The sequence below is a fragment of the Engystomops pustulosus genome, chromosome 11 (genome assembly GCF_040894005.1).
Source record: "Engystomops pustulosus chromosome 11, aEngPut4.maternal, whole genome shotgun sequence".
Taxonomy (NCBI): Eukaryota; Metazoa; Chordata; class Amphibia; order Anura; family Leptodactylidae; genus Engystomops; species Engystomops pustulosus.
In genome coordinates this window covers 70,720,435-70,737,352 of record NC_092421.1, presented here as the reverse complement: position 1 = coordinate 70,737,352, position 16,918 = coordinate 70,720,435, and the positions used below count along the sequence as shown (strand labels likewise).

Genomic DNA, 16,918 nt, shown 5'->3' with positions numbered 1-16,918 from the left:
CCCTCCCCCCACCCGGTAGACAAGATCATCATGTACTTAGACGTAAGCAAGTCTTTTGCAGGAGAGGATCGGATATTTGGATCATTGTCATTCACCACATGGCTCCGAGGTACCAATGTGTAAACAGAACCAGGGATCTATGGCATATTGGACCCTGCTGATGGGACATATTCATAATGTAAACGTGAATGGGATATAGCAACTACACGTTCAGCCAAGAAATCAGAGGTGAGTGTTATAAAAAGTCTATCAATGTATTGGCATTAAGAAAAGGGATAATGATCTAACTCCAATTGGGATCACAATATGATCTTGACTTTAACTCATTGCTGCTTTTGTATAAAATAACGGAATTTATTTCTACCAATTTAAATCAAAATATCTCCACTTTTGCATTTAAGTTTGTAATTTAGTTTTTTTTACATTTATAGTTTAGTCTTTCTTTTTCTTTTACTCCATATTTATAATTATATATAGTCACTTGTATCATGAACCAACAACCAATCGTGTTCTTTTTCCCCTTCTTCCAACTTTGATTTTAGTTTTTCTAAGAAAAGCTTCAGAAAGTGTGGATCACACAGAGCTTAATGTGTAATATAGTATCATTATCATCGGCATGGGCAGATTTAAAGGGGTTGTCCACTTTCAGCAAATCATTTCTATTGTTTGTGTAAGGAAAAGTTACACAATTTACCAATATACTTTCTGTATCAGTTCCTCACCGTTTTCTAGATTTTTGCTTGCTTTGCTTCGACAGAAAGCATCTAAGTTTACTTCTAGTGGATATAATCTGTCCATGGGGATGTGATAGACATGGAGATTTTTGAGTGTAAATTGCCAAGGAGGTTGCCAAGCAGATTTTTCCACCCGTAGCATGTATATTTTCTGAAGCAGATGCAATCCAGATTTTTATTAAATCAATTGCATAATTTTTGCATAATAATGGGAAGAATACTTGTGCCGATTTTCATGCAGTTTTTTATGTTTTTTTTTCTTACATGTAAACTTTGTAAAACTCCTAAAGTGACTTTGAGAGAACAATACCTGCTGTAAGGGTTTTTACATATGGCGAGTTTGATGATCAATATATTTATAAAAAGAAAAAACTTTTTCACTTCCAACAGCACCATCAAAAATATACACTAAACATGCAGATTTATCGTTGTCATTGTAATGTTACAATTTTAATGCGGGTTTTTTAAAAAATAATTTATTATCTTTCGTTCTTTATTTTTTATATTTAGCTGCAGTCTGTATTTTTGCACGTTTTTCTTAGTTTATTATTTTTGGGGCAATAAAATATTTGTAAACTCACAATTTTCCAGATATGATTTCAAAATGAAGAAGAAATCCAAAAAAGAACTCTGCTTCCCTGTCAACTGCTTATATATGATGGAAAAGGAGGTTAACACTGACCTGCTACAACAGAGACGGTATTGCATATAGATGAGTTTTAATAGGCATCACTATCTGATTATATACTATAATTCAGTCCTCGGGGGCAAGAGACTTTGGGCATAATTTCCCAGGAGAGTCAATTTCACCAAATTTTTCTGTTTTAGTATCAAAGAGATGCCTATCCTTCAAGCTGCAAAAGAGAATAATTTGGATCTTCTGAGAGAGATCTTATCATCTGATAGATGTGACCCCTTTCAGAGAGGTAAGTACCAAAAAAGTATACCTCAAGGATTGAGACCTTCAGCTTTAGCCATCATTGACACAAGACACAGAGCTGGAAAATATTGGGACCAAGGACTGTTTATCTGTTTCGGAGAAAAGAGCACAGTGCTTATGGCCATTCTGTGGTTGCGTAACTTGAGGGGGTGCAGAGGGTGTAGTCGCAACCGGGCCCAAGACGCCTTGGAGGCCCATATGGTGTACCTTTCCTTTATGAGAAGACTAGTACTATAAACATTACTTTATAAATGGGGTCTGGCACAAATTTTGTACTGGGGCCCGACAGCATCAAGCTACACCAGTGGTTGCTATATATGTCTCCATAAAATACAACATATAACCAATGTAACATGACATCACCAATACCATTTTGTCTCGATTTATTATTAGGTGCATTAGGAGAAACAGCCCTGCACATGGCAGCTCTCTATGATAACCTGGAGGCAGCAGAAATTCTCCTTACAGAAGCTCCATACCTGCTGAACCTTCCCATGACCTCGGAGATCTATCAAGGTCTATTTTAACCCAAAACATAAAAAATAGTCACTCTTTCACTGACAAGTTGATATTTAAGACAGGCCGGTTAAACATAAGTGTAATTCAGGTCGAAAAATGACCATGGGGGCTGCTGTGAGAAGCGGAATGCTAAGTTCCTTCCTTTGTCTACAGGACAGACTGCTCTTCACATCGCCACCGTCAATCAAAATATGAATTTTGTCAAGATGCTGATACAGCGAGGAGCCGATGTCTCTTCCCCGAGGGCAACCGGAAGTTTCTTCACCTTGAAACCCAAGGGCCTCTTCTACTTTGGTATAGCGATTTGCCCCAGACTTTTTTTAGTCAAATGTTTTGCACAGCCACCTATTGGGGCACATTTACTTACCCAGTCCTGTTGCGATCCCCGAGGTGTGTTGTCCGACGAGGATGAAGTCCAGTGCGATTCACTAAGATCGTGCGCCTGATATTCTGCATGTGTCGCCTGATATCCCGCTGAGGTCCGCGATTTGTGTCGCATGAAAGTGGGCACAATTGCGCCAAAATCCGTTCGCGTGTGCCAAACACCCCTGTTAAATGTGGTGCAAATCGGAAATAGTCGGGAAACCCGACGGAAATGCGGTGTGCAGACCCTTAGTAAATGTGCCCCATTGTGTCTTACACAAATCCAAAGTTACTTCAAGAAGTCTTGTTTTTTTTCAAGCAGTATCTCTGGGTACACATTTTCCGGTAGCCCCTTGCTGTTTCAGGGGATAGACGGGCATGGGATTAGAGTGACATCTGTCTGATTATATGTGACTCCTGAGCTGAGTTATTTTAATTAGCTATGGCTTTGATATCGTTAGTAGTATAAGTCTAATTTTTTATATTGCATTCTTAGGGGAACACATTTTGAGCTTCGCTGCTTGTGTTGGGAACACAGAAATTGTCAAGTTACTTGTACAGAATGGGTCGAACCTGCATGCTCAGGACTGTTGGGGTGAGAGTCCATTATTCTAGTGGCCCTTTCAAGAATACCTAATTATTCTCTACTAACAGACTGTTCTTTTCTTATAGGAAACACTGCCCTTCACATTCTGACTCTCCAGCCCAGCAAACCCATGTTCTGTCAGATCTATGACCTCCTTCTCTCTCTTGACTCTAAACTGAGTGGCCCTTGTTTGGATCAAATAACAAATAACCAGGGTCTCACTCCGCTTAAGATGGCCGCCTCTGAAGGAAATGTTATGGTAGGGAATTATAGGTATTTAGTCACCACTTAAAGGGAACCTGTCATCAGAAATTTGGCTTGTAAACCACTACTAGTCTGTTGTTGAGCAGCTGAGCAGCTTCTAGATCATGTTTCTTTCATGGTCTGGTGTGGTGCCATCATCTAGAAAATCAACATTAAAGAGAAATGTAAATTGGTTTTATGAAGTCAAGGAGGTGGAGAGTTTAACTCTGAAGTCAAGCTTTCCTTAAATGCCCCATTCACTGTGATTGATGGTCCTCTGACCAGGGACATTATTGATCAGATCTACTGAAGTCCAGTGAATGATATCAATCACATGTAAAAACTTGTTCAGAGGCAGGGAGAGCTTGATTTCTGTGTTTAACTCTCCACCTCCATGACTTTATACATCTAACTTACATCCAACTTCAAAGTTGATTTTCTGGATGATGTCACCACCATGGTCCATGAAAGAGGTAAGATCTAGAAGCTGTTTTTTTACTAGGGTCAGAGAGTAAGAGTTCTCCTTAGAGAGACCTAATAGAGACTTAATAATTATAATTCCTTTATTTATATAGTGCACACAGAATATGCAGCGCTGCACAGAGTTTGCCAAATCGGTCCAGGTCCCCAATGGGGCTCACAATCTAATAAACCTACCAGTATGCTTTTGGAGTGTGGGAGGAAACTGGAGGACCCTGAGGAAACATTTGCCGATTAAGGCCACCTTGTAGGCGTGTGGAGACTCATAGCCATTGATGCTCCACTAGGGGATTCTGGGAAATATGCAAATAAGTTTTCCAGGATGGGACTAGGAAAACCACACCTATTTTGCTACCTCATAAGGCCGCCTCTCACCCTCTTACCAATATTGCCAGACTAAACTTACAAACTTTTAATATGGTCAACGAAGTTCTGGCAGGCTGACTGACGGGAAGAATACAAATAAACCCAACTGATGACTGTCAAATTCTATCTCTAGATGTTCCAGCATCTTCTGAAGAAGGGAACTAGGAGGGTGCAGTCAATGGGACCAACATGTTACACCCTATACGATCTAACTGAGATTGATTCTTGGGGGACTGCATGTTCTGTTCTTCATCTCATTCTCACATCTCGTAAGGCTGAGGTACGTTTTCTATGAAACGGAATGTGAGATGTGAAGCTTCTGTGTCACCTGACGGGTTTGGCTTGGGGCTAATCCCAAGAGTCAGTGTATAATTGGAGAAAACATCATAATAAATACCATAGTAACTCAATGGGGCAGATTTACTTAGCCGGTCCATTCGCGATCCAGCGGCGCGTTCTCTGCGCTGGATTCGGGTCCGGCCGGGATTTATTAAGGCAGTTCCTCCGACGTCCACCAGGTGGCACTGCTGCTGTTCCCCGAAACGCACTGGAATACACCGAGCCGCGCTGAGTGAAGGTAAGTGCAAGCTCCGCGACACATTCTTTTTTTAAATGCAGCAGTTTTTCCAAATCCATCGGGTTTTCGTTCGACCACGCCCCCCGATTTCTGTTGTGTGCATGCCAGCGCCGATGCGCCATAATCCGATCGCGTGCGCCAAAATCCCGGGGCAATTCAGGGGAAATCAGCGCAAATCGGAAATATTCGGGTAACACGTCGGGAAAACGTGAATCGGGCCCTTAGTAAATGACCCCCAATGCGTCGGTGTAGAGATTACTTAATTTTGCACACTCATTTTCTTTTTTCTTTTTAGGCGCACCGGATTCTGAACATCTCTCCTGTAAAGGAACTTATTGATGAGAAATGGCAGCGCTTTGGACGGCCATATTTTTGGATTTTGGCCACAATTTATGTCCTGTACATGACCTGTGTCTCTGTGTGTTGTGCTAATCGACCTCTCAAGCCTCTACAAAACACATCCTCAAATCCCCGCGATATTAGCATCATGGTACAGATGGACCTTCTGGTAAGAAATTCAGTAAATCCTGTTTTCTGGGATTTATGTTTATATTTTGTTTTATATTATATTTATTTTTAATTAGAGATTTAATTAGAGATATATATTTTTGTAATGTAAAAAAATAAAAAACTGGCAGGGACCATAGGGACCATAGGTTGGGGGCAACTAGTCAAAATAGATGGGGACTTGAGTTTTCTCTTGTAACATGTATTTTGTGCTTATTTCTTTTTTTTTTTAGGAATCTTATCTCACTCCACTGGACGACCTGAGGTTGGTGGGTGAAATCATTTCAGTTATTGGGGCGCTGGTCATGTTACTTTTAGAGGTAATTACCAAAGCAATGGAATTCCAATTTTCCCAATACCTCCCCTATACATATATATATATATATATATATATATATATATATATATATATACAGTCCTGACTATAAAATAAAATAATTATGGCTGCCCTAAAAACACAAACAAACTGCTCTTTCAAGGGTCAAATTTAAAAAAGCTCTAGCCTCTGCCATGACCTAGGTCAGACTTTTTTTTTAAACTAGAGATCGGAAATAAAATTTGTGACATCTTAAAGGAGGAAATTAGACATTTTCTTTATTATTATTTTATTGCCCCTAGATCCCTGTGCTAATGAAACCACGAAGTATCTCCATACTCCAGGACACTGTTTCCGGAGGACTATTTCATTTAATCCTGTAAGTATTTTTATTTGTTCTTCTAATTTAGACCAACAGAACTAGCTGAACCCGCTGCTCCTAATTCTAGACTTTGAGACAAAGTTGGTTCTAGCAACAATTGAAGAAAAATTGGTTCAGACTGATTAAATTCAGACCTGACCTGAAGCTGTTACCTGACCTGCATCTACTACTACGTGAATTCTGTTGGAGCTCAAAATGTAAAGTTTCTTCAATGAGAAGCTCCTAAATCAACTCTTTACAATTATTTATAAAGCGTTTTCAAGGAATCGGAAAAACGGCTTATCCTCAGGATACAACATCAGTAGTTGATATGGAGAGGTATTCCCGACGTCCACATTAACCACCTATTCCACACTGCAGAAACAGACCACACATTAAAAGCTGAACTATAGTTGGAGCTTCCAGAATCTCAAACCTTCCCAATGTGCAGCTACAAAGCATATTCTCTTGTTTTCGTCACTATAGAATGTTCTTTTCCTGCTCGATTCTTCTCACACTTGTCTTGAGACTCACAAACTCTGGAGGAGAAGTCATTCCCATGTCCTTGGCTTTGGTATTTGGCTGGTGCTATGCTTTGTATTTCGCGCGTGGATTTCAGATGCTTGGACCTTTCACGGTCATGATACACAAGGTTAGTTCTGGTGAATTAGGTTTTCTTGGAAATCTCAAATGGTCAGTTCCAAAAATTGGGAAAATCATGAACAAATGGGAAAAATTTTTAAAGAGTTGTCTAAGACAATAATAATGTCCATAGTTCAGAGTTCTCCCATCTCTTAAACACATGGAGCTTGTGGGGATGTCATGAAAAGCCAACTTATTTTCTTCAGCCATGATTATGGGCGATGTAGAGGTCGCCATAGATGGCCGTTAATCAATAAAGTTCCCATATAAACCTATGTCATGTTATTTTCTTTGATTTTAGATCATATTTGGAGATCTCCTGCGGTTCTTCTGGCTTATGATGGTTGTCATAGTAGGGTTTGGCACAGGTATAACTTCCACTCGTCATACAAAAATGTTGACAACTATTTTTATAATTTAAGTATTTTGATTTTGTATTTTATACAGTCTTGTAGGACTGTCCTAGTGGAATTTGTTTTACAATATATCTTAAACTTTTCCAAGCAACCGGGCATTCTAGAGAAATTGAAATTTTTGAATATTTTTGTTTCCTGGTGCTCCCATTTTTTCTTTTGCACTGTATTTTTATAGGGGGTAAACGTTGCAGCATGGACAGTGTATCTGTCTAGTAGCCCATGGTAAAGGGTGACTAATTAATGGTGGTAGTGTGGTACTACTATTAAAGTATTAGTATTTGGACCCAGAGCATCAAGTTCAGTAAGTGATCATATTTAATTGGGTGAGGGTCCTGCTTTCAGGGTTGTCATTGAACCACAGAATAGACCATAAACAGACAATTGTGGGGGCTACCACCGCTCAACTATTTGGTCAGTCATACACAGAAAGCAAATAGTTTGCTCCATGCTCTGTATAGCAAATATTCACTTCAATGGAAGGCACAGCTGTTTCTGGACATTCCCTTTAAAGATTATCAGAAACCAAAAACATGTTTGGTTGGAGGTTACGGAAAAGCATTAATAAATTAACCTGTTTTCACAGTAAAATGCAACCTAGGACAATCATAATGGCAATTAAAGGAATTTTTCATTAGTTACTAATGATGGCCTTACTACAGGTGGCGTGAATATAAACAACAGCTGCAGTTACAACTAACAGCCTCTACAGAGAGAATGGTGCCAAATTGAAATAAAAATGTTTTGTCTCTTCTCTCTTTGCAGCTTTCTATGTGATTTTCCAGACTCAGGACCCCCAAGCTTTGGGGGTATTTTACAGCTACACCATGTCCATATACAGCACCTATAAGCTTTTCGTCAATGTCATCAACTCCCCTGCCAACTACGATGTGGACTTTCCTCTAATTTTCAGCATCACCTATTTCTTCTTCACATTAATTTCCAATTTGTTAATGTTGAATCTATTGATTGCTATGATGGGTGACACGCACTGGAGGGTGGCACAGGAGCGGGACGACATATGGAGGGCACAGGTATGTGGAAATATGGCAGGAGCCAGAAAACCAGTGGGACGAAAAATATCAGCTTGATAGTCATTAATTACTTGAGTTTTCTAGATCGTTTGCCTACTAAAGGCTAAAGCATCCCCCCCTCCCCTCACCGATAAACTATAAATCACCTATCCTATAGATTGCAGAGAAAACCGTTTGATAATAAGAGTAAATGTAAACTGTGTTTACATTTATTACAGCTTGCAGCAACCACAGTTATGTTGGAAAGTAAACTACCCCAACGCTTCTGGCCTCGACTTGGTATTTGTGGATCAGAATATGGTCTTGGAAACAAGTGGTTTTTATGGTAAGTTCCTTCCTCCTATTCTGCACACAGAAGAGCTATCACATCCCCTATATACTAGACCACACAGGAGAGCTGACACATTCTCTATATACTACACCACACAGGAGAGATGACACATTCTCTATATACAACACAGCACAGGAGAGCTGACACATCTTCTATATACTACACCACACAGGAGAGCTGACACATTCTCTATATACTACACAACACAGGAGAGCTAACACATCCCCTATATACTACACCACACAGGAGAGCTGACACATTCTCTATGTACTACACCACACAGGAGAGCTGACACATTCTCTATATACTACACCACACAGGAGGAGAGCTGACAGATCCTCTATATACTACACCACACAGGAGGAGAGCTGACACGTCCTCTATATACTACACCACACAGGAGGAGAGCTGACACATCCTCTATATACTACACCACACGGGAGGAGAGTTGACACATCTTCTATATACTACACCACACAGGAGGGGAGCTGACATATCCTCTATATACTACACCACACAGGAGAGCTGACACATCCTCTATATATTACACCATACAGGAGGAGAGCTGACACATCCTCTATATACTACACCACACAGGAGGAGAGCTGACACATCCTCTATATACTACACCACACAGGAGAGCTGACACATCCACCATACACTACACCACACAGGAGAGCTGACACATCCTCTATATACTACACCACACAGGAGGAGAGCTGACATATCTTGTATATACTACACCACACGGGAGGAAAGCTGACACATCTTCTATATACTACACCACACAGGAAAGCTGACACATTCTCTATATACTACACCACACAGGAGGAGAGCTGAAAAACTCTCTATAGACTACACCATACAGGAGAGCTGACACATCCTCTATATACTACACCACACAGGAGAGCTGAAACATCCTCTATATAGTACACCACACAGGAGGAGAGCTGACACATCCTCTATATACTAAACCACACAGGAGAAGAGCCGACACATCCTCTATATACTACACTACACAGGAGAGCTGACACATCCTCTATATACTACACCACAAAGGGGGAGAGCTGACACATCCTCTATATACTACACCACACAAGAGAGCTGAAACATTCTCTATAAAGTAAACCACACAGGAGGAGAGCTGACACATCCTCTATATACTACACCACACAGGAGGAGAGCTGACACATCCTCTATATACTACACCAAACGGGAGGAGAGCCGACACATCCTCTATATACTACACCACACAGGAGAGCTGACACATCCTCTATATACTACACCACACAGGAGGAGAGCTGACACACCCTCTATATACTACACCACATAGGAGAGCCGACACATCCTCTATATACTACACCACACAGGAGAGCTGACACATTCTCTATATACTACACCACACAGGAGGAGAGCTGACAGATCCTCTATATACTACACCACACAGGAGGAGAGCTGAGACATCCTCTATATACTACACCACACAGGAGAAGAGTTGACACACTCTCTATATACTACACCACACAGGAGGAGAGCTGACACATTCTCTATATACTACACCACACAGGAGGAGAGCTGACACATCTATATCCTACACCACAAAGCAGACGAGCTGACACATCCTCTGTATACTACACCACACAGGAGGAAAGCTGACACATCCTCTATAAACTACAAGACACAGAAGGAGAGCCGACACATCCTCTATATACTACACCACAAAGGAGAAGAGCTGACACATACTCTATATACTACACCACACAGGAGAGCTGACACATCCTCTATATACTACACCACACAGGAGAGCTTAAACATCCTCTATATACTACACCACACAGGAGGAGAGCTGACACACCCTCTATATACTACACCACACAGGAGAGCTGACACATCCTCTATATACTACACCACACAGGAGAGCTTAAACATCCTCTATATAGTACACCACACAGGAGGAGAGCTGACACATCCTCTATATACTACACCAAACAGGAGAGGAGCTGACACATCCTCTATATACTACACCACACAGGAGGAGAGCTGACACATCCTCTATATACTACACCACACAGGAGAGGAGCTGACACATCCTCTATATACTATACCACACAGGAGGAGAGCTGACACATCCTCAATATACTACACCACACAGGAGAGGAGCTGACACATCCTCTATATACTACACCAAACAGGAGAGGAGCTGACACATCCTCTATATACTACACCACACAGGAGGAGAGCTGACACATCCTCAATATACTACACCACACAGGAGAGGAGCTGACACATCCTCTATATACTACACCACACAGGAGGAGAGCTGACACATCCTCTATATACTACACCACACAGGAGGAGAGTTGACACACCCTCTATATACTACACCACACAGGAGGAGAGCTGACACATCCTCTATATACTACACCACACAGGAGGAGAGCTGACACATTCTCTATATACTACACCACACAGGAGAAATGACACATCCTCTATAAACTACACCATACAGGAGAGCCGACATATGCTCTATATACTACACCACACAAGAGAGCTCACATGTCCTCTATATACTACACCACACAAGAGAAGAGCTGACACATCCTCTATATACTTCACCAAACAGGAGGAGAGCCGACACATCCTCTATATACTACACCACACAGGAGGAGAGCTGACACATCCTCTATATACTACACCACACAGGAGGAGAGCTGACACACCCTCTATATACTACACCACACAGGAGAGCTGACACATCCTCTATATACTACACCACACAAGAGAGCTTAAACATCCTCTATATACTACACCACACAGGAGGAGAGCTGACACACCCTCTATATACTACACCACACAGGAGAGCTGACACATCCTCTATATACTACACCAAACAGGAGAGGAGCTGACACATCCTCTATATACTACACCACACAGGAGGAGAGCTGACACATCCTCTATATACTACACCACACAGGAGAGGAGCTGACACATCCTCTATATACTACACCATACAGGAGGAGAGCTGACACATCCTCTATATACTACACCACACAGGAGGAGAGTTGACACACCCTCTATATACTACACCACACAGGAGGAGAGCTGACACATCCTCTATATACTACACCACACAGGAGGAGAGCTGACACATTCTCTATATACTACACCACACAGGAGAGATGACACATCCTCTATAAACTACACCATACAGGAGAGCCGACATATGCTCTATATACTACACCTCACAAGAGAGCTGACATGTCCTCTATATACTACACCACACATGAGAAGAGCTGACACATCCTCTATATACTACACCAAACAGGAGGAGAGCCGACACATCCTCTATATACCACACCACACAGGAGGAGAGCTGACACACCCTCTATATACTACACCAAACAGGAGAGCTGACACATCCTCTATATACTACACTACACAGGAGAGCTTAAACATCCTCTATATACTACACCACACAGGAGGAGAGCTGACACACCCTCTATATACTACACCACACAGGAGAGCTGACACATCCTCTATATACTACACCACACAGGAGAGCTTAAACATCCTCTATATAGTACACCACACAGGAGGAGAGCTGACACATCCTCTATATACTACACCAAACAGGAGAGGAGCTGACACATCCTCTATATACTACTCCACACAGGAGGAGAGCTGACACATCCTCTATATACTACACCACACAGGAGGAGAGCTGACACATTCTCTATATACTACACCACACAGGAGAGATGACACATCCTCTATAAACTACACCAAACAGGAGAGGAGCTGACACATCCACTATATACTACACCACACAGGAGGAGAGCTGACACATCCTCTATATACTACACCACACAGGAGAGGAGCTGACACATCCTCTATATACTACACCACACAGGAGGAGAGCTGACACATCCTCTATATACTACACCACACAGGAGGAGAGCTGACACATTCTCTATATACTACACCACACAGGAGAGATGACACATCCTCTATAAACTACACCTCTACATCCTCGATATACCACACCACACAGGAGGAGAGCTGACACATCTTCTATATCCTACACCACAAAGCAGAAGAGCTGACACATCCTCTGTATACTACACCACACAGGAGGAAAGCTGACACATCCTCTATATACTACACCACACAGGAGGAGAGCTGACACATTCTCTATATACTACACCACACAAGAGAGATGACACATCCTCTATAAACTACACCAAACAGGAGAGGAGCTGACACATCCACTATATACTACACCACACAGAAGGAGAGCCGACACATCCTCTACATAATATACCACAAAGGAGAAGAGCTGACACATACTCTATATACTACACCACACAGGAGAGCTGACACATCCTCTATATACTACACCACACAGAAAGAGAGCTGACACATCATCAATATTATACACCACACAGGAGGAGAGCTGACACATCCTCTATATACTACACCACACAGGAGAGCTGACACATCCTCTATATACTACACCTTACAGGAGAGCTGACACATCCTCTAAATACAACACCACACAGGTGGAGAGCTGACACATCCCTATATACTACACCACACAGGAGAGGAGCTGACACATCCTCTATATACTACACCACACAGGAGGAGAGCTGACACATCCTCTATATACTACACCACACAGGAGGAGAGCTGACACATTCTCTATATACTACACCACACAGGAGAGATGACACATCCTCTATAAACTACACCTCTACATCCTCGATATACCACACCACACAGGAGGAGAGCTGACACATCTTCTATATCCTACACCACAAAGCAGAAGAGCTGACACATCCTCTGTATACTACACCACACAGGAGGAAAGCTGACAAATCCTCTATATACTACACCACACAGGAGGAAAGCTGACACATCCTCTATATACTACACCACACAGGAGGAGAGCTGACACATTCTCTATATACTACACCACACAAGAGAGATGACACATCCTCTATAAACTACACCAAACAGGAGAGGAGCTGACACATCCACTACATACTACACCACACAGGAGGAGAGCTGACACATCCTCTATATACTACACCACACAGGAGAGGAGCTGTCACATCCTCTATATACTACACCACACAAGAGGAGAGCTGACACATCCTCTATATACTACACCACACAGGAGGAGAGCTGACACATTCTCTATATACTACACCACACAGGAGAGATGACACATCCTCTATAAACTACATCATACAGGAGAGCCGACATATGCTCTATATACTACACCACACAAGAGAGCTGACATGTCCTCTATATACTACACCACATAAGAGAAGAGCTGACAAGTCCTCTATATACTACACCACACAGCAGAGCTGACACATCCTCGATATACCACACCACACAGGAGGAGAGCTGACACATCTTCTATATCCTACACCACAAAGCAGAAGAGCTGACACATCCTCTGTATACTACACCACACAGGAGGAAAGCTGACACATCCTCTATATACTACAAGACACAGAAGGAGAGCCGACACATCCTCTACATAATACACCACAAAGGAGAAGAGCTGACACATACTCTATATACTACACCACACAGAAAGAGAGCTGACACATCCTCTATATACTACACCACACAGAAAGAGAGCTGACACATCATCAATATTATACACCACACAGGAGGAGAGCTGACACATCCTCTATATACTACACCACACAGGAGAGCTGACACATCCTCTATATACTACACCTTACAGGAGAGCTGACACATCCTCTAAATACAACACCACACAGGTGGAGAGCTGACACATCCCTATATACTACACCACACAGGAGAGCTGACACATCCTCTATATACTACACCACACAGAAGAGCTGACACTTCCTCTGTATACTACACCACACTGGAGGAGTGCTGACACATCCTCTATATACTACACCACACAGGAGAGCTGACACATCCTCTGTATACTACACCACACAGGAGGAGAGCTGACACACCCTCTATATACTACACCACACAGGAGAGCTGACACATCCTTTATATACTACACCACACAGGAGAGCTGAAACATCCTCTATATAGTACACCACACAGGGGGAGAGCAGACACAGCCTCTATATACTACACCACACAGGAGAGCTGACACACCCTCTATATACTATACCACACAGGAGAGCTGACACATCCTCTATATACTACACCACACGGGAGAGCTGAAACATCCTCTATATAGTACACCACACAGGTGGAGAGCTGACACATCCCTATATACTACACCACACAGGTGGAGAGCTGACACTTCCTCTATATACTACACCACACAGAAGAGCTGACACTTCCTCTGTATACTACACCACACTGGAGGAGAGCTGACACATCCTCTATATACTACACCACACAGGAGAGCTGACACATCCTCTATATACTACACCACACAGGAGGAGAGCTGACACACCCTCTATATACTACAGCACAAAGGAGAGCTGACACATCCTCTATATACTACACCACACAGGAGAGCTGAAACATCCTCTATATACTACACCACACAAGGGGAGAGCAGACACAGCCTCTATATACTACACCTCTCAGGAGAGGAGCTGACACATCCTCTATATACTACACCACAAAGGAGGAGAGCTGACACATCCTCTATATATTACACCACACAGGTGAGCTGACACTTCCCTATATACTACACCACACAGGAGGAGAGCTGAAACATCCTCTATATACTACACCACACAGGAGGAGAGCCGACACATCCTTTATATACTACACCACACAGGAGAGCTGACACCTCTCTATATACTACACCACACAGGAGGAGAGCTGACACATCCTTTATATATTATGTCAACATAGAGAGCATTTAGATCCCTTACATATGCTGAAAAGCTTTCAGCTTTTGTTACCTCTTACCTTTGGCAGACATATGATTCTTTGGCAGACATATGATTTAGAATCTCTTTTTTTCAGTGTCAAGAAAGAAAACCAAGAAGAACCTGACATCATCACTAATTCACCACAGAACTGCTCATCCCATGATACACCGAGTATGTGGAAGACCTCCACAGCTTCCACCACCAGCGATAACACAGACAATGGGAACATAGCCACAAGAAGATCCAGCAAAGGGTGGCAGATCCTCCGCAGGGCAACAATCGACCAGTTGCAGGGCAATGCAGACCAAGAGGTCTATTTCATTTAGTAGTTTGCTAAATCTCTTCCAAAAATCGTGATTTGATCTGGGTTCTCTGTTATAATGCAGAATATACAAATTTGGCATTGTTAGCATTAAAATTGAATAAAGACACAATTTATTTCAAAATCTTTTAATTTAATAAAAAGTAATCTCTCGAAACATGTTCTTTATTGCAATACTATTATCTTCTCAATGGTTTCCAAACTCAACCATTATGTGACGGATTGCAGCACCACCTTGACCATCCTCCAATGTCCTTCTTGGCACTGACAATGGTTACATCAACATCATTGATTGGGTGAAGAAAGGAAATTTTGCACAAACCAAAGTATTTCTGAAAAATTTTGGATAGTTTCAGGGAAATTACCACCATTTAAAGAGAACTTGTCATCAGGATTTCACATTTTCTCAGATGACAGGTGCCCATGGCATTTTTAATACTATTACTCTTTCCGTTTTCATAATTAACATTACTACTTCCAATCACTTTTTAACATTGATAATAGCATTCCTAGCTCCCCGACAGCAAACTGGATCGAGTCACAGGGGAGCCTTTCACAAGACTGCAAGTCATAATTGTTACTCCCCATACTCTCCCGGCCCCCCCCTCCCCCTTCCCTACTGTCGACAAGATCTGACAGAAATTTGCTTGCGGCACGGGTCAGCTAAGGGCAGCATGAGGGAGAATGGAGACGGGGGAAGAGCTAGCAGAGCAGAGAGAAGATAATGATGATGACACAAGAACTCATACACCAATTAATGGAATTTACTGGCAGGGAGCCGGGCAAACTTTTATCTACTTTTAGAATTAGTAGTAAAAAGGCCATGGGAAACTGTCTTTAGATGAAAATGTGAAATCTGGACAGATTCCCTTTAAATACTTGAACAGTTACCAGTTGCAGGGGCGTAACTATAATTGATTCGACCAAGCAGCAAACTTCTTTCTGTTGCTGGTTTCACACTACCCATTGGGGGACATGTATTATCGTATCTGCGCCAAAAAATTGCTGGGATTTTATGTTTTTTTTGGCGCAGAATTGTTACGGATCATTTATAGTGAGTTTGCACCAGAAAGAACAGATGTTTCCGACTATCCCGACTCCTCTGTCTTTTTTTGGATCAAGTGGGCCTAACTTTTCCACGTTATCCGTCACATTTATGTGTATTTTGTCGGCATTTTCAAGCGCAAATTTAGGAGCACAATAGACCAGGAAAAAAATGGTCAGGTAGCAAAATTAAGGCGCAGTCCATGTAAGATTTTGTATAATTAAAAGTTGACATTTTGTATCAGCC

The 16,918-nt window shown here is 42.0% G+C and overlaps 1 protein-coding gene across 1 annotated transcript; it reads left to right on the top strand.

Moving 5' to 3' along the window:
* Nucleotides 1–15,722, top strand: LOC140105435 (transient receptor potential cation channel subfamily V member 6-like). Its single transcript, XM_072129392.1, has 16 exons — nucleotides 1–228; nucleotides 1,326–1,433; nucleotides 1,563–1,660; nucleotides 2,068–2,190; nucleotides 2,347–2,487; nucleotides 3,053–3,151; nucleotides 3,229–3,401; nucleotides 4,365–4,511; nucleotides 5,104–5,316; nucleotides 5,549–5,635; nucleotides 5,934–6,010; nucleotides 6,479–6,644; nucleotides 6,936–7,002; nucleotides 7,813–8,081; nucleotides 8,300–8,406; nucleotides 15,400–15,722. The coding sequence occupies exons 2-16, from the start codon at nucleotides 1,339–1,341 to the stop codon at nucleotides 15,629–15,631; spliced, it is 2,094 nt and encodes a 697-aa protein (XP_071985493.1). The 5' UTR covers nucleotides 1–228; nucleotides 1,326–1,338; the 3' UTR covers nucleotides 15,632–15,722.
* The last annotated feature ends 1,196 nt before the right edge of the window (nucleotides 15,723–16,918 follow it).